Source organism: Colletes gigas, unplaced genomic scaffold (assembly GCF_013123115.1).
Source record: "Colletes gigas isolate AHSC1104 unplaced genomic scaffold, ASM1312311v1 Colletes_gigas_Sc00009, whole genome shotgun sequence".
Taxonomy (NCBI): domain Eukaryota; kingdom Metazoa; phylum Arthropoda; class Insecta; order Hymenoptera; family Colletidae; genus Colletes; species Colletes gigas.
In genome coordinates this window covers 1,296,180-1,318,825 of record NW_025106638.1, presented here as the reverse complement: position 1 = coordinate 1,318,825, position 22,646 = coordinate 1,296,180, and the positions used below count along the sequence as shown (strand labels likewise).

The 22,646-nt window shown below is 34.8% G+C and overlaps 3 protein-coding genes across 4 annotated transcripts in view; 2 read left to right on the top strand and 1 right to left on the bottom strand.

Moving 5' to 3' along the window:
- Window positions 1-138: 138 nt before the first annotated feature.
- Window positions 139-7,187, top strand: LOC122397203 (gamma-tubulin complex component 3). The gene is made up of 11 exons (XM_043396201.1): window positions 139-332; window positions 659-825; window positions 1,337-1,469; window positions 1,642-2,056; window positions 2,432-2,934; window positions 3,788-3,980; window positions 4,214-4,418; window positions 4,505-4,726; window positions 5,954-6,085; window positions 6,423-6,680; window positions 6,976-7,187. The coding sequence occupies exons 1-11, from the start codon at window positions 254-256 to the stop codon at window positions 7,150-7,152; spliced, it is 2,484 nt and encodes an 827-aa protein (XP_043252136.1). The 5' UTR covers window positions 139-253; the 3' UTR covers window positions 7,153-7,187.
- A 546-nt stretch (window positions 7,188-7,733) lies between these two features.
- Window positions 7,734-9,190, top strand: LOC122397344 (putative peptidyl-tRNA hydrolase PTRHD1). 2 transcript variants are annotated; one of them, XM_043396468.1, is made up of 3 exons: window positions 7,734-7,984; window positions 8,361-8,567; window positions 8,679-9,190. In XM_043396468.1, exons 2-3 carry the CDS (start codon window positions 8,382-8,384, stop codon window positions 8,850-8,852), a joined length of 360 nt encoding a protein of 119 aa, XP_043252403.1. In that variant the 5' UTR covers window positions 7,734-7,984; window positions 8,361-8,381; the 3' UTR covers window positions 8,853-9,190. The 2 variants fall into 2 exon arrangements, with proteins under 2 accessions (XP_043252403.1, XP_043252404.1); XM_043396469.1 differs by having other exon boundaries at window positions 8,333-8,567.
- Window positions 9,191-11,196: 2,006 nt separating this feature from the next.
- Window positions 11,197-22,646, bottom strand: part of LOC122397147 (collagen alpha chain CG42342-like) — a 143,298-nt gene continuing 131,848 nt past the window's right edge. Inside the window, exons 19-24 of the mRNA XM_043396075.1 lie at window positions 19,686-19,712; window positions 19,444-19,497; window positions 17,360-17,386; window positions 14,287-14,322; window positions 12,709-12,843; window positions 11,197-11,695 (exon numbers count right to left, since the gene is read on the bottom strand). Of these exons, the coding sequence (XP_043252010.1) occupies window positions 11,573-11,695; window positions 12,709-12,843; window positions 14,287-14,322; window positions 17,360-17,386; window positions 19,444-19,497; window positions 19,686-19,712 (402 nt within the window). The 3' untranslated portion in view covers window positions 11,197-11,572. The remainder of the gene's footprint in view (window positions 11,696-12,708; window positions 12,844-14,286; window positions 14,323-17,359; window positions 17,387-19,443; window positions 19,498-19,685; window positions 19,713-22,646) is intronic.

Sequence of the window (22,646 nt, the reverse complement as noted above, 5' to 3'; positions counted from 1 at the left end):
AATAGATGGCGGTAGAGTGGACATATTTGTGACAGTTTGCGTTTCTTTAACTCGAGAGTCTCTCTGTTTTTAATTATTTCTTGTTTTGTGATTAGTTTCGTGCGTGCGCATAAATTGGTTGTGTGTTTTGGTTAGTGCTGTCAATTAATTTTTCGTTTCCGTTTAAATAGTTTAAATACTACTCGTTATAAGTTCGCATGTAATGCCAGTGAAAGTAAAGCTGATTCGATTAGTATAATAAACACAAACAAACATGAACGCAATAGAAGCAGAAACCGTGGGCGATCTCGTTCAAAAAATGATTATTTCTATTCGGGGTGAACAGAATCCAGGTAAGATTCTATTTTATTTTTAATTGTACTTAAAACAATTTGTACGGATTGATTAGAATTAAAGATGAAATTTTCGAGAAAACAATTCTAACACCTACTAGTTTTTGCATACACAAAATTCTAATATTTATTAAAAAGAAATAAATTATATTTTGGTAATTGTTTTGAAAACTAAATTAAGTATGGTTTGATTTTCTATAACTCTGTGGCGGTTGAAACTATTAAAAAATATGTATAAATTAATCTGTATTAAGCATTTTATTTGCAAGCCTATGCTACCTTAATAAATTACATATTCAATTTTTATATGTTCTTAATGATTTCAGAAATAATTAGAAAATGGATGCGGTTTTCCCTGGGGTTGTTATCGTCGTCTCAAGGAGTGGAAACATTAAGAGAAGATGAAATTACAGTGGCCAGTCACATAAGAGATAAGTTGCCCATTTGTGATGCAGTGCAATTCGATAAATTGTATAATGACCTAAAAGTGGGGGTATGATACAAATTTTACGCAGAAACTTTTTAAATTTATTTTCGCGAGTAAACTCAACACAATTTCTATATCTGAGTATAACTGTATTTAATTTATATTATTAATATTAAAATTAAATTAAATAAATCAAACCACATTTTTTAAATTGGTGTTTAGACTTTAATTGACTGATCAATTTCAATGAATCTAAAATTTCAATTTCAGTTTTTATTTATAAAATTTTTGCCGTCTATATAACGTTAACTTAGCTGAAGAAAATTTATCTTAAAATCAGGTTCAACATCGTCAGCGTAAATTCTCTAATTTTAAGAAAATTGTTTACTTTTTGCAATCGAACGACTGCCACAGATGCTACAAAAAACGGGGATGGACTCTTAAATGGGCTTAAAAGTTCAAGATCGTATTTTCGGGTGCTGTATAGAATTGTGTAGCGTTTCTCTCTAAGAAAATTATATTGTTATTTTGTTTAGAATTTTGAATTGTTGTTTATATCCGTTCATTAATTCTTCAGCCATTAAAAAACAGAGCTCGGATCCTAATATTTCTGTTGAACATGTGCCAGTCGACAGAACAACTAAAGGATAGAATGTTCTCTATCCCTGACTTGAAATTAGGTTTTACTCCGTCCGTTGCATCCATTAGTGGTATGTAATCGATTGGATTTTAAAATAATTTTTAGTTATCGAATCAAACGCTACAATACCATATTGCTCTTGGTAAAGAAATTCATGGAATCTGAAAACATTGTTCTTCGTATTGAACTTCTCCATTAAATTGTAAATCGTTGGATAACAATATCTCCATTTTTATATTTAGGGCAAACGTCGGACATGTATACACCGTCGCAAATGATGCCAGCGAACATCACAGAAAAGAGCATAAGAGATTTCCTATCGAGCCCCAACAAAATATTTGGCGACGAGTACATTTCCGAAAGCGTGCTGGTTCAGGATCTAATCTATTCCTTTCAAGGTATCGAAGGGAAAATATTAAAGCTGGACTCCAACTATGGTTTCCAAATAGATCCAATGATAAATATCGATAGATCTCGGAAACAGGCTACCTTGAGATTGAGCGAACTCGGTTATTTACACAATATTGTTCAAAGAGGGTTGGAAAGGATATCGGCCGCCTCGAGTGGCCAGGTAGCCGATAGTTTCGTTGCAGCGTTACACTCAGAGTTGTCCGAGTACTATAGATTCATAGCTATCATTCAGGAAGATGTAAACAGGTGACTAGAACTCGACGTACCCTTATAGGTTTCGTTCTCCAAATCTTTGCAAATCAGGTTTAGGTAACCTTCCTATAACATGGTAGATAGGTTTCTAAAAAATACTGTGTTGTGTGAAACCGTGTTATGAGATACCGTGTTGTAGGAGGGCTACCTGTACCTCTAAAAATTTGTTTCCTCAAGCCATCGTAAGTGATTATTTTGAAATAAAAATGAAAAAAAAATTTATTTAACGCTACAAGCATCGATCGATCCCCTTTTGATCACGAAAAGTTGATTCGATTTGCAAAAGAATTATTTTGGAAGAAAACCTGTGCCGCGCCGTTTTATTTAAATATGTATTTAGTAGTTTTATAGTTTTTAAACATGTAATAGAGCTCAATCTCAGTCAGGATTATATCGAGTCACCCTATCGCATTTGCACTTATGGGCATACGAGCCGTTAGACACCCTAAAATGGCTGGCGAACATAGTGAGGGCCTGTCAAGGTCAAAAGGGCGGCGCCCTCGTTTCCGCCGTGCACGAATTTAGCAACCACGGTGACGCAAGCGTGAAAAAGCTGGTCAGGAGAATTTTGGAAAATGTTTGCGATCCATTGTACAATATGTTGATAAGATGGATCGCCGATGGTGAATTAGACGATCCGTACAGGGAATTTTTTATCGAAACCTGCGCGGACATCACCAGGGACCGGATGTGGCACGAAAAGTATCAGGTTCGAAGCAGCATGCTTCCGTCTTTTATCACGAGCACGCAGGCTAAAAAGATTTTGGCCACGGGGAAGAGCATTAACTTCTTGCACGAGGTTTGCAAAGATTTCACCCCGTGGCAGGGGAAGCATACGGAAATGTTTAAAAACTTTAGCGAAGAATACAAAGGTAATTCGAATAATAGGTTTTCTATAAAATTGAAATATACAGTGTGTTTCGCAATATCTGCCATCCGCTTCGATAACTGGCACGAAAACAATGAAAAAAGTTCATATAAACTTCACGTTTTCCTTGATGGAAAATTAACAGGCTCTTACGTAAATTTCTCGAGCAATTAATTATTCAACGTCCATTATCAGTGTTGAATTACTAAGCCAATAACAAGATTGCTAAGCATCTGGAATTTTTGGAAGATTGAAAAACTCTGAAACGGCGAATTTCGAGCAGTTTTTACGAAGGTAAGTAGTTATACTAATTAATAATTACTGAAGTACTTAAACGATTATAATTTGGAAACATGGTCAAATAGGACGCCATTTTATATGAACTTCTTCCATTGTTTTTATGCCCCTCTCTCACCATTGAAGCAGATAAAGGTTGTCGATGTGAAAATGAGCTCCAAAGGGAGCAGAGGGTGGACTGTATTTAATTAGACCAAATATGTATGTAATTTAAATCTTATAGGATTCTGCATGAGAGAGGATTAAACAAAACAATTAAAGCGTTAGCACGTTAACTACTATGGTGGTCACCGGTGACCGGCAATTTAAACGCGTTACAAGATTATTTACAAACGAAGAAATCTCAATTATCATTAGGAGTGCTATGGGAAAATAAATTTAAACAATTTAAAGAAATGTAGAGGATATCTTGAATGTTTTGAGATATTTATTAGACGTGTAAATAATTTTTAACCGTCTGCATTCCCATCAGGATTCATCTTCTTGTCGGCGACCTTTGCTACATGTTACGAAACACCCTGTATATTTTGTCCTTCGTATAACTTTTATATTTTTTATAGTCGATGTCCTATTTGATATGGATCCCGACGGTCGATTGCAAACAATGATGGACGCAGCTTTCAAAGAAACTTCAACTAGAGTAGTTGAAATATTAACGAAACAGTACCATATTATGGATCATTTGCACGCGATCAAAGATTATCTTTTGTTAGGACAGGGACATTTTATTCAACATCTGATGCACTTATTAGAGTAAGCTATTTATACAGATTTATCAAATATCGATCGTTCCTATCAAAACGAGATCCACATATAATGCGTTTTGTCTTTGGACTTAATAAATTTTCGATGGATCACTATGCTTTCAATTTCATTTTATTAAGAAATTGTTAAAATCTGAGACCTGTTGCGTCTAAAAACCACTGTATTTAAAGATAGTAAATTATTATAAAGAGGGTGACAGTTTGCTTGTGTTTGTTTGCCAGACCAGAATTAGACAAGCCCGCCAGTTCTCTGTACCCACACAATATATCTTCAATTTTGAAAACTGGAATAAGAGCGACCAGTGCGAAGATAGACGACTTAGATATTTACAGAAGATTAGACGTGAGATTATTAGCCCCTTCGGAAAACGAGAAAGGATGGGACGTTTTTATACTTGATTACAATGTAGATGGGCCCATCGGAACGGTATGTAAAAATTTAATCTTTGACGATTCTATACTCAATAAAAATTCTTTTTAAAAACATGTAGAACCAATTTTTAAAATGTTTAGATTCTAGAACCGTGCAGACAAATATATCAGACCATATTTTTTGCTTTATGGAGAGCGAAAAGAATGGAATCTATATTGTCTGCTATTTGGAAACGCCAGATTACCTCGGCGAAGATGTTTCGAAACATGCCAGAAGTATTACCGATCCAAACTCACATACATTTAATCACGAGCAGTATGGTTCATTTGGTTCACCAAATGCAGTACTTCTTCCTATTTGAGGTGAGTTTCAAAGTTAATAGAGATTATCGAGCCACTGTTAGAAGCGGCAAAGCTTCCTTTTTAAAAATGGTTTTTGGTTTATGTCGATCGAACTTTCAAATTGTATTATCTCTGTCTTCGTCCAACGCGTCGAATCTCTCTCTTGCTTTCGTATCGTGTTGACCTACCCTAATCACGCGTCATGCTCTGGTCAATGGTTTGTAGTATTTCCAAGAACTTACTATTTACTACGAGTGTGTACGCATTTCTGAGTGTTTCGGCCACAAACAAATATTCGTGTTGTTTCAAATGTTGCTCGTGGTCGATGCTTATTGCAGAACCACTCTGTGCTCCTAACCTTTGTGCTCGAAGGACCACCCAAACTGGTGTTTGGAAAAAACCGGTAATCTTTGTACCTTGACCCTCAGAAGTTGTTGCTTCTGATACGCAGAAATTGATTCCTGCGGAGACTAACTGTGAAGGCGTAACTCTGTCAAAATTAATCTGATCCCAAAGCCTAATATTACCCTTAACCTAACCTCGGTTCTCCCTACCAAGGTGATGAAAACGCGTAGCGCTAACCGGTGAGAGGATTGATCAAGCCAATCCTCCAAGTCGTCACCTTGGCAGGGTGTTTCTTGCCCTTTGCAATATTCCCGCCCACCCTGCATTCCAGTGTCCATGTACACCATGCAAGGGTGAGCAAGAACGTTGCTCCTTTTTAAATAAACATTTTGGGGAAAGCCAAAGACCCAGAGACCCTGGTGGTCTGTAGTTGTGTGCTGTCATGGGTCTACGATACGTCAATTGCTATTGAGGCAAGGAAGAGCTCCAAGGATTCCAAGTCCTGTGTGGAGTTTGGAGGTTCCTTAATGACCGTATCCTAATTTGTCAAGTAAAAATGTCTCTAAGTCCTAATCCTCAAAAATAGAGGAGAATTCAGTCAGTATCATAAATGTTCCTTTAGAATCCTTAACATTGAGAATTAAAGAGGGTCGTAATATTTCCTTGACCGAACCATGTTTATTAATGAAAGTCGATACGATTCTTCGAAACCTTATATTTCAACTATTATCCTAAACCTTATATGTATATCAACAAATATATCAACTATTATTATTTAATAGTAGTAATAATAATTAATAATAAATTTCAACTTACTTCGACGAATTATTATACGAGTGCATTCCTATAGTTGACATTTAAAGAATTTTTATCGCGAACATTTTTTACGAACATTATTTTAAGGTAATCGAATGTTCCTGGGACGCATTTTCGAAACAATTAGGCCAAGCAGCCTCTTTGGACGATATAATTACAGCGCATACTTATTTCATAGACACAGTAAGGCGTGGTACTTTACTCGATGAAAAGTCCCAAGTAAGTATACTCGTATAATTTATTTTTTTACTAATTTTCTAATCGATATAAGATAACAGTTAAGGAAGGATCAAAATGATCTTTAATATTATTTAATAAACGAACGCTCGACGACAAATTCAATTACTTAGCTCGTAATTTTATATTTATGTTTTACTGTAGATTCATTCGTAAACTAATTTCTTTTCACGCTTTTGGTCATCTGAATATTGCATTTAAAAATCTGTTTTGTGGATTCTAATTAACAAACGAATTCACGAATGGATTTGGTCAACTCCGATACACAGATTAGTGGAAATGAAAATGTTTTTTGTCGAACTAAAATATCCTTTGATAGGAATTAATGGACCATTTGCGTTCAGTATATGGTCCAATTTTGGATTTGTTGGACCTCGAAGAAACGTTTCTAACGTTTGCCACGCAAGAATATGAGACGAGATTAAAAGAAAACGTTCCGTTAAACGTAACTTGTCCATCGAATCGACTAAACGCTACAAACACCAGTAACACAGAATTTACTAAACGTCAAACTGTGTTTTTGAAATACCTGAATACTCTCTCCATCCAGCTTAGATTACTTTCGAGGACCTATCAGGTAACGCGTAATTTACACATATTCTCCTATTTATTTTCTATAGGAATAACTCCATATTTTGTACAGAGATAAATTTTTTGTGATGGAAAAAATTTAATAGTATTTTAATTAATTTTAGTTTTAATTTTCGGTCAAATTAAGGAATTCCTCACGCAATTAGCAGATGAATCCATCATGGAATTTTTTTACGTTTTTTTTTTAAATTGAAATCATTTACAGTACTGGTGTTTCCATATTGAAGCAAATGGAAAAATACATATATTACAAAACAATGAAAATAAATTATTTTTTACAGGACAGGGTGAAGAAATTTCTCATAATGCTTGCATCCGCTGAAGACGTCTCTCTACAATTGTTGAGCGTTCGATTAGATTTCAATGAGTATTACAAAAGTAAAGATAGTCGTCTCGTCGAACCATTAACGTATTTGTACCGTAGACAGAGCGATCAAGTTTTTTTTAGTTGCAAGTAACAAATATCTTTAATAGTTCTAATTAATCCGAAATAAGAACAATGATAATTACGTATGAACGAAAGTGTTACATTTTTTTATATTGATTTTCTACATAATTATTTATTTCTGTTCGATTTTGTATGTATTGGTATTTAGAAAAATTAAAAGTCTTCAAAATTTAATTATTTCCTACAAATAATTTATTAAAATTACTTCCTTCTCATATTAAATTACAAGTTTGGAAATTAATTTTTACGAAGAAACGAATATTATTTAAATTTAATTTCTCATATCGTTAATTAATAGTTCGAAGTGTGAGATTCGACTTTTATCGATTTAAAATTATCAGATCATTTCAGAATTAATTGATTTTGCCTTAAATGGGGTTAATTTATATTATAAACCCCTTGGTTCAAAATAAACCATATTCAATCTTTGTCACCTTCATTATTTATAATATTATAAAATCATCTACGTACACACTAATAATTTTTTAACATTTGTAAATAAAATACGCTTATTTACGAACTTGATTCCCTTTTTTTTACATTAAAATAATATATCCAATTAATTGCTGGATCGATAAGGGGTTGAAAATGTGTAACTCAAATCTAGTAACATTGCTCTTGGATTGAGTAGTGAGTACCTACATCTAGAGGTATCTAGTATGAACAAGTGTGTTTAGAGATCATTGTGCCACGTTTTGAACGTAATGTGACAGAGTGCTATGTGTTTTCGAAAAACAATTTGTCATTTTTATTGTTTTATAGTGTTTGTAAAGTTGGTTTAGTTACGGAAATGCCAGTTAACCTTTAAGTTCCTCGAGTTGAAGCATCGACCAATTTTAAAGGTAATATAAATATTTTTATGAAAAATACAAATTGATTTATTAAGAATTATCGTTTTGTATCGCCCAAGCTGTTTATTTTATTTTATTCGGATTTTTTTAATTATGCTACTACACGTTATATATATACATATATTTATTGGATTATATTTTTGTAATATGTTACTATAAATAATATATTTATTTTCTACTTCGTTTTGTTGTATACGCATTTACAACAAATACACAAAAAAAGAAATGTATATTATAGCGTTAATTGTCTTTTGTTTTATTCCCAAAAGTGCTAAAAAATAGCTGTTATTTAATATTTATAAATAAACAATTTTTAGTCCTTTATTTCTGGTATTATAGGTTACATTTATTTTATTTACATTCTAAGGGAATTAAATAAATCATTGAAATGAATGACATAATTCAGTATGTGGCTGTACGGGGTGACCTTTTAAAGACAATGGGGTGGCCCATAGGAGCAATTATAGCTCAAGCATGTCATGCCTGCACTGCTGTCACTCACCTTTTTTATAGTGACAGTGACACTCAAGCCTATCTCACTGACTTAGATAATATGCATAAAGTTGTCCTTGAAGTAAGTATACCCAGGAATTAGTATTGGATGTGAATTAATTTGTATCATTGTGCATACAGTTCTTCAAACAGAGTACAGTGACATTCATAGTATATTCATATGTAATATTAGGTTCCAGATGAGGCCAGTTTAAATGCATTATGTGAAAAATTAAAAACTGAAGACATCCATCATAAGCTCTGGATCGAACAACCTGAAAACATTCCAACTTGTTTGGCAACAAAACCTTATCCAAAAAGTAAAGTACAGTCGTATTTCAAGAAATACAAATTGTTGAAATTGTAACAAATTCTTTTTCTATGTTTTTATATTGTATAACGATTGTAATAAAGTACAGAATAGTATTGTGTATTTTGTGAAACACTTGTGCTCAAATACCTGGATAACAACATCGTCGGATACCTTGAAGAAAAATGAAGATCGGTATTGATATCCTAATAATAAACTGATTGATTTTTACAACTGAAATGTACATATATGTTTAAAAGTTAACACTTTGACGGCCGCTGTCACGTACACGTGACTTTGCGAGCCAGCAGACGTCGGCCATTGTCACGTGTGCGTGATCTACTGTATCAGTTACCATTTCATCGTACATTCAATTTGTTACGTTTGTTGAGGTTACATTTATGATTCTATATTCAATATCAGGGGTGACTGACAACGATTTTCGCGTGATACGCGCGGCCATTAAAGTGTTAAGTAATAAATAAATTTTTCTTCGATTTAAGAACATTTGTTTTTTTTTTTCTACACGAATAAAACGTCAAACCATTCCGGATATACATTTATATTTTATTTTACAATACCTGGTAATATTGACAATGTGTACACGTTACTCCTTTGCTTTACAACTAGCGTTATTATTAATCTAAATGAAAATTACGTAAAGATATGCGTTATTAACTCATATTCGTATAAAAATCGTCTCCCGCGCGCTTTATTCGATAATTATTTATAAGTGACAATTCCGCTATAACAAATTCGATTGCCATCGGTTTTTCGATGGAAATGATATTCGAAGTTCCAAAGTTGCCGCTCACAAATTTTTGAATTATTCAAAGATTGAAATCTTAAAATAGTGATATGCGATAAAAATAATAATTAATACGATCTTGTATAAATACGTAATATCATAATCGTGTTTAAACGCGTTTGGTTGCATTTCAATAAAAAGTAACTTAGGACGAAGAAATTAATAGTAATTGAAATTCACCTAATCACCGAACTATCGTTAGAACGATATTTCTAAAATTTCGTTTCGTTAGGTAACATTTATCAACGTATTTACGCCAGTAAATCAGTTCTGGAATTGCTGCGTCATTGCATGTCTCCATTTATATTTTATTTTTTTTTTGTCCTTTTTATTTGTTTATTAATTTTTTTTTTCCCCATCAAAATTTATCGGTGACTCAGGAAAGTTTATTACGACGGTTGTTGGTATTTCTATAATAATACTCTTGCGTCTCCACGGAAACATATTTTCGTAAAAAGTATACACAGATCGAGAATTATTTATAACAACGTTAGTCAACGAATAAATTACTTAATATTCTGTATCTATGTTCACTATGTTGTGCGAATGCTTCAGTAATTCGGTCATCGTTTCTTTCACTTTGCCTTAGAAATAAAGTAACTTATAAGTTATCGAGAATCTTATGTTTACAAATGGTAAAATTATGTTTGTTCTAACCGTGTTTGCGGTAATAAGCTCTAAATATTTATGTACACGCACTATTTGCGGACGCTAAACACTGTAAGTACACTTATTTACAACACTTGATGACAAGATGATTAGTTTAGCACATACGTATGTGTATATATGCAAAAAATATATATATATGCGAAATATACATATATATTTCTTTTCTTAAATAACTCGGTATTTTTTTTATTTTTTCTTTTTTTTTTTTTTCTTTTCACGTCAAATTGGATGAGTCGTACTTTCACGATGAAATATACACGGAGGTCCTCGAAAATATGCGATATCTTCTTAACGGTATCGTTGATCCTCTTCTTGCTCCACTTTTTCCTCCTCCAGCCATTCGTGAAGAATGTTGCTTCTTCCCTGGAAGCACGATTAAAAGACCGTGACGCGCATGATTTTCCCTGGCACGACTCGCAAAGTTTGAAGCAGCAAAGATTTTTTTATATGTTCAAAGACGGAAAGATACTTTGTTCGTGTACAAGAACGGTGCTTTCGCACAGAAACTTCCTTTTTTTGGGGGGGGGGGGGGAGAAAAATACATTTGTCGGCCATCATGATCGTTATTCCATCGTGCGATTAAGCAGGCGGATAGATAAATAATCATGCGGATAGTTCAGATCGTGTGCTTTCTGGGCTAGATAAAATTGGTCATCCAGGATGTCTCGCGTAACTTAAGTGTACCAATATCAATTTTATTAATTCACAAAACTCGTTGGTATCATAAATTATCATTGCAAACTATATGTTTCGAAATTATGAATTTACGTGAATCGAATATTATTATAAAGAACTATGAATTTAGAGATATATTGAACATACGTACATCAGAGTCGATTCAAACTCTTTAACAGTGAGTCACGAAACGACTAGACTAGTCGGTCGGAAGTTCGTCGAGAATTCTTTGTGTTAATTATGCGGCCATAAAAGTGTTGAGATACCATCGATTGTGCGAGATTGTGCTGGCAGAGCATGCGAGTAGAGGCAGGTTAAGAAAGTAACGGAACTAATCGTAAGAAGAGCGGAAGTTAACGCAACTAAGAAGCGTATATTGCTAAACGTTTTGAGAATTAAAAGCTGTTAGACGTCAAATATTTTTGTCGTCCTGCTTTTTCTCAACGTGCAAACGAAGTTAGTATGTCTACGGGATTTGCAATTACCAGGACCACGTTAGTTTGGGAGAGCAAGGTGAGACGAGTGATGAGGGCGACGGCGGTGATGGTTTTGGTGGTGGTGGTGGTGGTGGTAGTGGTAGTGGTGGTAGTAGTAGTTGATGATTAGTGCAGCGCAGAACGAGCATTTATTGCTCGGTTAGATTTCCGTTCGAGTCCGGATAATCTTCATATTCCTCCCCTGGTTCTTCGTAATCCGTCTCTGCTAGCTCAGGACCTTCGACAGCCGGAACTGAGGTGCTAGTGAGGCCCTGCTAAGCATATGCGAGAATCCAACCGATCGTTGCACCTACTAAGTTCTTATAATTCTTTGCATCCCTCATCGTTTACGTTGCTAATTATTATGCATCCCGCGTCTAATTTTATTTTGGGGCTCTAGGTTTATCGAAAATAAAATTGTTCCTTCTTTTGCTGTTGTTGAAAAATCACCATTAATTGTCAATCTCGAGCAAGCTACTCTTATTCAACACGTCGAAATATCGTTAGAATAATCGTGAATTAGAAATTCATAAATACATTTGAGTTGATATTTTAGTTAACGTTTATATAATTTTCTTTATTTTTTGCTGTTGTTGAAAAATCACTATTAATTGTCAATTTCGAGCAAGCTACACTTATTCAACACGTCGAAATATCGTTAGAATAATAGTGAATTAGAGTTTTATAAATACATTCGAATTTATATTTCAATTGACGTTTATATATTTTTCTTTAGTTTTTGCTTTTATTGAAAAATTACTATTGTTAATCTCGATAACCTACTCTAATTGGTCACGTTGAAATATGTTTTGAATAATCGTGAATTGGAGAGTTATAAATACATTCGATATTTCAGGTGACGTTCATATATATTTCTTTACTTTTTGCTGTTGTTCAAAAATCGCATTGTTAATCTTAAAGAAGCTATCATCAGCATACTTTTGTTTTCAAAGTAATACAACGATCAGTATCGATGTAGCGGCCCTCTTGAAAGGATTTCGATGAGAAAATAAAAAAAGGAAACTTGTATACACTCTTCTTTATGCAAAGAAAATTCAAGTTTTGCTTTACTGAAATAATTCATAATTCACGTTGTATTCTTACGACCATTAATATGTAAACGAATAGGTGGTGCTTTTAAGAATAATGTCGATCCCTTTCGAGAACATTTATTTTCAAAAAGAAAATTAAAAAAAACATGGAAATAGACCTCTACACTTCTTCGTTTTCCTCTATATGTAAAAAACAAACAATATAACTGAATCTAAAGAAACGATTGAGATACCTGAGGCGATTTCCATCCGCAGTCACCTAGCGGAAGTCCATCAGCACCCAATGGACACGGCGCATCGAGTCCTGGAACGCCCTGATCCCCTTTGGCGCCCTTATCCCCTTTCTTTCCTCGTTTCCCTGCCGATCCCTGTATTCATACACAAGAATTCTCTGTGACGCAAACGTCGTACGGGCAAACGTTTTCGCGAACGTGCAAAAAAGGCCAGGCACAAGAAAGACTCTCTCTATGCACTATAATATTCAGTTGTGCAGAATACGCAATTTAGCATAAACGTCCAACAAAGGCGTCGACGAATTTTCCGCATTTTACCGATCAAAGATCTAATCAGTTGCTATAAAATCGATTGTCCTTTTTCACGGAATTCCAATCATTAAAAAAAAAAAAAAAGAAATAAAAAAAGAAAATGGAATCTATCACTGCGTTTCGTACCGTTTACAACGTTCGAACAAGTTATTGAAAACTGATGCACGTTACACGCTGGTGGCAGCACGCGAAAATTTGCCATATTCTATGTACTAAAGATTATGGTTAATATTTTTCATTCTATATGCAATTATTTTATGCGAAACAGTCGATTTTTCGATCGTGTACTTTTTAAGCGGGTGAATAATTCGGGAAATTGTTTTTCGAGGTTGCTTGTTACGACGGTGTTCCGGTTAACAACGTTTATTAAAAAATTTGCCCGGTTCAATTTGATATGGAGTAAACGTGAACGTTTTCCAATCGATCCCTTTCAAATGAAACTTGTACGCAAAAAATGTTGCCGTCAAAATGGACGATTATTTTAATAAACTTTGTCGTGTGTTATTATTCCCTGCAACCCAGAAAACGGCGTTTTCCCAGATTACTTGTATATTTGAAAATTAAACTACGTGTTCCGTAAGAGTATTCAGAATCGATTAATTAATTTCCGTTACACGCTTTTCTCATAGAATATTTGTCAACCGTGCTTTGTAAATTTGGAAACATTGTCATACGTGAAATCGAGATCTCTACTGAATTCTCGTTAGAAAATGCATCGATCATCGTCAACGATTTTCTGTAAAGAGCAGTGAGAAATACGACGTAGAAAAAACACAGTATAAAATTACGAAAGTGGTGGAAACGCAGGGTACGATTTGCATGCGTGGTGCATAAATCGTGTTATGTTAGGCTCGTCGTTCGATCAGGTTATCGTATATTTTCTAACATTGATCCTCAATTGATCCGTACCTCGTACAAGAAACGCTTCAAATGGGAAAATCGATAATGAGTTGTCGGAACTGATCTTGCCGATTTTTTTTTTCTTTTTTTCTGTTTTTTTTTTTGTTCATATCTCGTGCAACGATCGTCTACGGGTTTAGTATTTAATTTAAACAATGAGTGACGAGAGATACTGGGTTACGGATGTTAATAATAATGATGATGGCGATGCGTGAAATGCGAATTAGAATATTTTCAAACCGACATGCGAAAACATCTCGCGTACCAGATAATTGCGAAATGTGTGGGAGCCAATTCACCCGGTACGAACTATAATTTTGTTGCCAGATTATTTAAAACTAATAGTCGTATTACGTCAATACTCACTAAATCGCCTTTAGCACCTTTCGCTCCGTTCGGTCCCTGGAATTGGTACGCCAAAGAATTTATTCGTTAAGTGTCGTTCATGCCTCGCTTCGTTTCTTTTCTGCATGCACGATTTTTTCGAAACGGTATTTCTCATCGCAGTATTTTATGCGAAATCTTCCTTTCAAGGGCAGTAGAATGCGACCGCGATCGCCAATCGTTGAGCGGAGGAGAATTAATTAATCAGTCGCGAGCCAATTAAGTGCCGGGGATCGAGTAATCCGGGGAACGTTAACCAGGGCTTGGAAAAGGCTCGGAAAATAATTATTTCGAAATTGTTACATAAAGGAGCGAAACTGCTTTGAAAAACCTAAATTTCAAACTTAAGATTTTATAAATATTACTATTTATCTTTTCAATATATTTACGTCGATTGAAACGTTTGATTAAAAAAATTGTCGAAATGTTCACGATTTGATAGTTGTCGTTTTTAAAGAGAATTGAAATCAAATTTTTAACGGAATATTTATTACGTCATTCAAGAACATTCACATAATAAAAGTCGTTAATAGTGTCGGGAACCCAAACCCTGAAATTAACCCTTCTTACTCTGGCCCGCTTTCATGTTAGCTGTTGGGTGATCGCGGTTTAAATTTTGATCGTGCATTCATTGGTGACGTGAAACTCAGAAATCGGAGAGGACTGTGCGCTTCTCTTTCTCTCTCTCTCTCTCTCTCTCTTCAAGTTTGAAATGTACAATTCTTTAGGCAGTTATTTACGTGCAAACTTTTGGAAGGTTCCGAATATCAATATTAGATAGTAATGTTTATAAAATGACCCTATTAACACGTTAAACGCCATGCACGAGTGATAAATTTAAAATATAATACTTTACAATTTTCATACGGTACTTCAAAATACTTTTCTCCCTTTTTAAATGGATCGTATCGAAACATTTTAATTGAAAATGGACTTCTAGTATCTTGTTTAAAACAGACGCGTTTTCTGGAAAGTGAGATAAAATTAGGCGTTTAACGCATTAAACAAACCCATACAGCACGAAATATTTTTGTACCGCTTGAAAAACTTGAAAATTATTCATAATATTGATGTTACTATAGATTCAATCTTCAAATGTTTTTATAATTTCGGGGTGGTAAAATTAGGTCAGAGGGTGATTCTGCGTGTAACAATGAGTCGAAAATGTAGTATACAACTTTTTCGTACGAGCTTTCGTTTCCCAAAAAATCGACTTTGAGAATTCATCGAGTACAAGTAGAAAAATCGATTACCGGTCAGACGCGTCGGACTAATGGTTTAGCACTTTCACTTGTTTCAGACAAATCTTCAAATTCAATTATCTCGAAAACGAAAGCCGAAACGAAAAAACTGTATTCTTTCTTTTTAACTTATTTTTGCACGTAGAACTACCCTCTGTTCGATTCGTATCCCTCGTCCCACTCCACGCTATATAAAACAACGAGAATCTGTTTAAGTCTGTCAGAAAGTTTCTGAACAATTTTTAACGCAATACTGTGCGGTCAGATTGCTATAATATCGTAAATCTAACTGAAAAATTGAAACAATATGCGTATTATGTTCCGTGCTGCATGGAAAAAGCTACACCGTGTGGTGAATCGGAAAAATGAATTACTATCGTTAGTAATCTGCGTTTCTCATACAGCCGAGTATTTGTTTAAACATTTTGTGAACTCTTTTAGTTGTTATCGTACATTCGAGTATACAAAATGCTCCATTTACTTTGTTGCAAGCAGAGGAAAAAATGGTTCGCTCGAAAAATTGCAAAATCGATTTTTGCATAAATGATCTGAATATACGAAATTCGTTTTCTGTATTTTACGATCTAATTCGTACTAAACTCTATAAATTGTGACATCAATTAATTAATACGAGCAGTTTTATTTAACAAATTGTGATTTTAAAATTTTTAAGAGGTATACGTGCAATTTTATTTAAAATCTGTAATTTTAAATGACTGTTCGGTTGACAAAAAGTTCGGAACGAACAATTTCTTCCACCGATAGGTTTGCAATCGTAAAAGACGCGGTGCAATAGTTTGAACAGTCGCAACAAACGGAGCATCCTGTATTTATTTGGCAATATTGTAGTTTTTTCAAGCGATTGCAATTAATTGAAGCCGAAGAAGAAGTGAAACATAGTCTAATTGGAACGCAATTTGGACACGAATTTAATTGTCACACAGCGAAGAGATTAATAAGCGTTGGGAGATCCGTGCTTCGAACAATGCACTTTCCAAATGCTAAACAGGACACATTATTATGTTACTATCGAGTAGAATGAAATTTAATGCGTGTATGAAGATGGTCAGATGTTCAAAAAGATTTGTCCTTAAGAATATTTGAAAACAAACTTTTTCGCAATGAATACCTGCAAGTGGACCAACGTCGATTTTTATGAAACTTTCTAGGCTTATTAACGAACCATCTCGCCTTTAACACTAGATTTATAGGGTTTCGATACTAACAGCATTTGTCAGCAATTTACGTTGAATAGCTGTGGTTTTGATACTAAGTTTCTGTTTGAATAAATTAAATTTAACACGTTGATTGCCCCCTGTGGTCACCGGTGACCGATACATTGAACTTACAAACATCTTGCAATGGAATACTTGTAAAATTGTAAGTACTTTAATTTGAAATATTGTAAAATAACAAATTTGCTATTATTTTGGATATCAAAGGCTTCGTAATGATTTTAAATTCGAGTTGCACCGATCAAGGAAGAACACTTGTCCCTTATTTCGAACAAACCTGGAAAATAAAAATCGGGGTCGGTTATGTTGCGGTTGTTTCTCGACGGTGTGTGTACTGATGTGTTTCTAACGTGGAACATGTAACCGTGTGAAAAGAAATGTGCTTGAACATCCTCGGTGCAAAGAGGGAGAAAGGCGCAGAGCGTAATTTCAGCCCCTCTTTATCGTGCAAAGAAAGTAAAGAGACGAATTTTGGGACAGTCCCCGGGGTAGATCAGGCAGATGTATCGTCGTTACCCCGGGCTGGTTAGACTGTCGCAGTCACACCTAGGGACGAGCGATAATCGAATGCCACTGTACCTCCGCGCCAGGAATTCCATCAGTACCCTGGGGGACAAACAAATGCTTCGTTGATATCTCGATGACAGTGTAATCAAGTTTCAGCCGCTCGGAATATCGTTTTGTACGCGGAGTTGTTTCCTCGATAACTCTATTCCTATCGAACACTTTTGATCACCGCACAGATTCGAGCTCTACGCTGTTCCGCGGCGGCTCGACAAATTATTTACGCGGAACGTTCTTTGTTACAATTCTTTAACCCTTTCTGCTACGAGAATTCTTCTCGACACGACTGAGAATTTCGAGACAGTTTTCTGGTGCTCGCGCCAAACTATAAGTAACGTAAATTTTACTGCAAAAGGTGTTACAGCACTGTATAATTTTTAAAGGAAGTTTAAAAAATTTCACATTAGAATACCCCCTCGAGGTTATTGAAATCAATAGTGTCATGAACAATTACCAGAAACTTATAAATATAGGGTGTTCGGCCATCTCAGGGAAAAATTTTAATGGGAGATTCTAGAGGCCAAAATAAGACGAAAATCAAGGATTCTAATTTGTTGATCGAGGCTGCGTTAAAAAGTTATAGAAACTTTTCCGGCCACACAGTATATTTTTGGTAAAGAATTTTTTTCTCGAAAGTACGTAGGATTTCGGGGATATGTGTATTCACCAAAAATGATTATAATTGACCCCCGCAACTGAAAATAATTTTTTTAGAACGATTTGAAATTTTTTAATTTTGTCGAATTTAGGCTCTAATCGAATTTTTTTCTCGAAAATGGATAGGATTTCAGAGGTATATCTATTCACTAAAAGTGATTGTAAATGACCCCTGAAAGCCAAAATAATTTTTTTAGAACGTTTTGAAATTTTTTAATTTTGTCGCAAAATTTAGGCTCTACTCGAATTTTTTGCTCGAAAGTGGATAGGATTTCGGGGGTATATCTATTCACCAAAATTGATTGTAATTGACCCCTGAAAACAAAAATAATTTTTTTAGAACGATTTGAAATTTTTTAATTTTGTCGAAAAATTTAGGCTCTACTCGAATTTTTTTCTCGAAAGTGGATAGGATTTCGGGGATATGTCTATTCACCAGAAATGATTGTAATTGACCCCTGAAAGCAAAAATAATTTTTTTAGAACGATTTGAAATTTTTTAATTTTGTCGAAAAATTTAGGCTCTACTCGAATTTTTTTCTCGAAAGTGGATAGGATTTCGGGGGTACGCCTATTCACTAAAAATGATTGTAATTAACTCCTGTAACCGAGAATAATTTTTCCGTGAATGATTTGAAATTTTTTATTTTAATTTTTTAATAACTTTTTAACGAAGCCTCAATCAACAAATTTATATTCTTGATTTTCGTCTTATTTTCGCCTCTAGAATCTCCTATCAAAATTTTTCTCAGGATTGGTGAACACCCTGTATATTTATAAATTGCTCGGATAAGTTTTATTAGTATTAGGGGAGTGCAAAAGATTCCATCGTTTGAATATAGGCGATTATTACAGATAACTTTGTAGATTCTGTTTGATGTACTGGAAATTAATTTTTGTAAAATTGAAATATCAATTTCCAGCCAACATTGTTTCACAGCGATTTTAAGGCGCAGAATGTTATTGTATTGTTTAGTGTCTGTCTAAATAATTAAAAAACTCATAAAAAAGAATTTTGAAAAGAAGAGTCCAATTTTAATATAATCCTCAAAATGGCAGTCTATGAATCTTAAGGCCTAGAATGTTATTATATTGTTTAGTGTTTCTCTAAATAATTACAAAATTCATAAAAATGAATTTTGAAAAGAAAACTCCAATTTGAATATAATCCACAAAATGGCAGTTTTACAATTACAGTCCATGAATCTTAAGGCCCAGAATGTTACTATAATACTCAGTGTTTCTCTAAATAATCAGAGAACTTATAAAAATGATTTTTGAACTGAAAACTCCAATTTCAATATAATTCTCAAAATGGCAGTTTTCTAATGGCTGTCCATGAATTTGCTATTAACAAATAAATCTCGCATCAGAACGTTGAAAACTTTTGCAAACCTCAACAACGGTAAATAATATTTAAATGTCTGATAAAAAAAACTTACAGGTAGTCCAGGCTCCCCCCTTTCTCCCTTCGTGCCCAGTTCTCCCGGTGCACCCTGTAATTATGAAGGACCATAACGAACACAGTGCTCTATTCGATAACCGTATAAATAATACCGTTAAGCTTGCAACCAGTTTAATTTACGCCCGAACGATTTCATCGTGGCGTGGGGCGCAGAAATTGAGGATACGAAAATCATAAATATAACGTATGATTAAACGGGTCACCCCGAGGATTGCTCACCTTCATGCCGTCTAATCCTGGTGGTCCCTGAAAGGTAGAGGAAACCGTGTCAGATTCGTCGAGGTCACCTGACGATTAATCAATATCGAGTACTTCGACTCAACGGTCATTTATTAACTAAGGTATTTTACTAGACGCCCTTTGCATCGTCATTCACAGCAATGTTGTATTCTGCCAAGCTCCGCCATCATTTTTCTATTCACTATCGATCCTTTGGAAAATACTATCGAACGATCCAAACAAAATAAATCTGTTTGCAACTCGGTTCTAACATCTATCTTCGAATGGTCGATCGTTTTTAATACCGAATTTCACGTCAAAGGGGGTATTACCCACGATCTTAAAAGCTTCGTTCCCCCTCTTGCCTTTGTCCAACGAAATTTCGTTTGAAACCTAACGATGTTAGTGGTGGACGGTAATGCCTTGGATATTTGGTCGACTGAATCCCTGGCCAATTGTAGGGATCGAAGAAAATGTTACTTCCTTTTCCAGGGGTCCCACACAATTTCCAAGGCATTACCAACATAGACAAACGATTAAAAACTGACACAAGGGAAGGCAGGAGTTCGAAAACTCTTGTTAGTTCGAGGATAAAACCCAAATGCGTCGATCAACGTGTAAAGCCAGTAAAACGATTAAAAAACTTTGGTTCGCGAGCGAGGCAATAATACAACCGATGGGCGTTAGGCAAAGGAGAAGATAAAGAGCTTAATCGAATCCAAGAAAATAAAAAAAAAAAAAATAAAAAAAAAAAAAATACAGAAAAAGAAAAAAACAATTGGCGCAACGATCCAACAATTATTACGTTACCGGCTTGGTTGCAGCAAATTAACACGTGTTAATTCCTCTCTCATGAATCGTGTTAACATCGATTATACCGCGAAAGGTGCAGACACACAGACAGAACGGAAGAAGAAATTAATAAGTATATGTATATATAAGGGGTTATATGTATATGTTTGTATAAGTAGTGGTTAACAATGATCGTCGGATCGCAGCCTGAGGCAAAATGCAAAGCGGTATTATGTCCACTACGAGGAGTGTGAAGCGTTAAAATTTTCGAAGGGCATCGTATAGAAGCAAAGGACCACAGGCACATGCACATTCTGTTTATTAATTGGGACAATGTAAAACAAAATCGTTAGAGTCAATGTATTCATATACGCAATTACGTCGTCGTATTCTTCTCTGCAATTTTCTCTTGTCAATTACCAAGGCGCGCCGCTTTACAATCAATACACACATACGCACGCACGAAATAAATCATATGCTTCTTTCGCATACTTTTATGCTCGTTTATGTCATGCATGCATATTAGGGCGGTCCCTGCTCTTCCCAAATACGAATTTCTTTTGTTTACGATCCCTGTGATGGTTCCAAGAAAAAGAAAAAAAAACCACGCAAATTAACACGTGTAAAATACAGACATTATCTCACAGGTAAAATCCCACGAGTCGCTCGAAGTATTCTGGTATTCTGGGAATTATTCAGTTATTTGTGGCCGGAGTCGGGCAATTTTATTCACGAACAACGAATAAGCATTTTAAATTCATTCGTAAATCGATGGGAAACATTTCTTAATGCAGTCCGATTTATAAATGGATTCACGAATAAAAAGAATTGGATATTAACCAATCGAATATTTTTATTCGCGAATAACGAATAAATATTATTAAATCATTCGTAAACTAAGTTTTTTCCCCTCGACTAGATCCACGAATGTCAGTCTAACGAATCTGTTAATGTTTAACTAACTTTATTAATTTACGAACGAAATGTAAACGGGAAATTAATCCACCAATGGATCTAAAATTTTTATTCGTTATTCGCTAATAAAATTTGCCCACCTCTGTTCACACTTTCCTTCGATTTTCATCGATAAATAGTGTTCTCAATCCCGTAAATCGCTTTAACAATCCCAACAAATGAAGTGTTACGAGTACTTTACGAACTTGATCGAAGTTCCATCAAATAATTAGTACTAAAACTGGCTATCTGTTAATTAATTCTCTCGACTGCGTTTCTCGATCTTATCGATAGGTTTCCAGTGAAGGGTGATCGAAGCTTTAGATTAGGAAGAAAAATCAACAGACGGAAGCGCAGAAGCTAGCATGCAAGCAATACAAACAAAAAAAAAACAAAATCCCTGAATTGTTAACAAAAGACCCTAAAATATTTGTTATGCGGAAACGATAGCATTTTTTGCAAGATTTGCATTGTTAACCATCAGTTTGGTTCGAAAACCAGAACTATAAAAGGGAATACACACTCCAAATTAATTAGACACAATTAACGATATGGCAAGTAATAAATTAATAACAAATCTCTCTATTGCAAATTGCAAAAGATTATCGTAATCACTTTCCTCCTTACCCATTCTAACAAACATTCTTCAAACAAAACTACCGAATACCGTTATATTCAAAGAATACTCCAAACACCAAAGACTTTCTTAGAAAAGGGCAAGTGGCCTAAAAATTTAACCGTGATAATTTTGGAGCAGCGATTGGAGCTTATGGGATTTTACATGTAAAATATGGGGCGTGTTCTCGTGGATAGAACTCATCTTTTACACATATTTTTTTACAGATCGAAACGATACTAGGGGTTGGGAGAAACAAAATTATTCTCATCGTCTAAGGACCACCCTAACGCATATATGTATATGTGTACAACACACTCACACTCACCCACATGTGTATGTATATGTACAGTACATACGTATACACAGATTACACACGCCCACGCGTGTCCACCAATTACTTTTCTCCTCTGTTTATTAATATACGTATGGATTTGGCATCCATTTATGGGGTGCTCGCGTTCGCAAGTATACTGTAATTCGCATAACCGTTACCATTGGCGAGCTTTTAACGATACTGAGAAGCTCCACGCTTTCGCACATCCCGTTCCTATTAAAACTATTCGCATTATTAGCCTATCTTTCTTAGAATAGGGTAT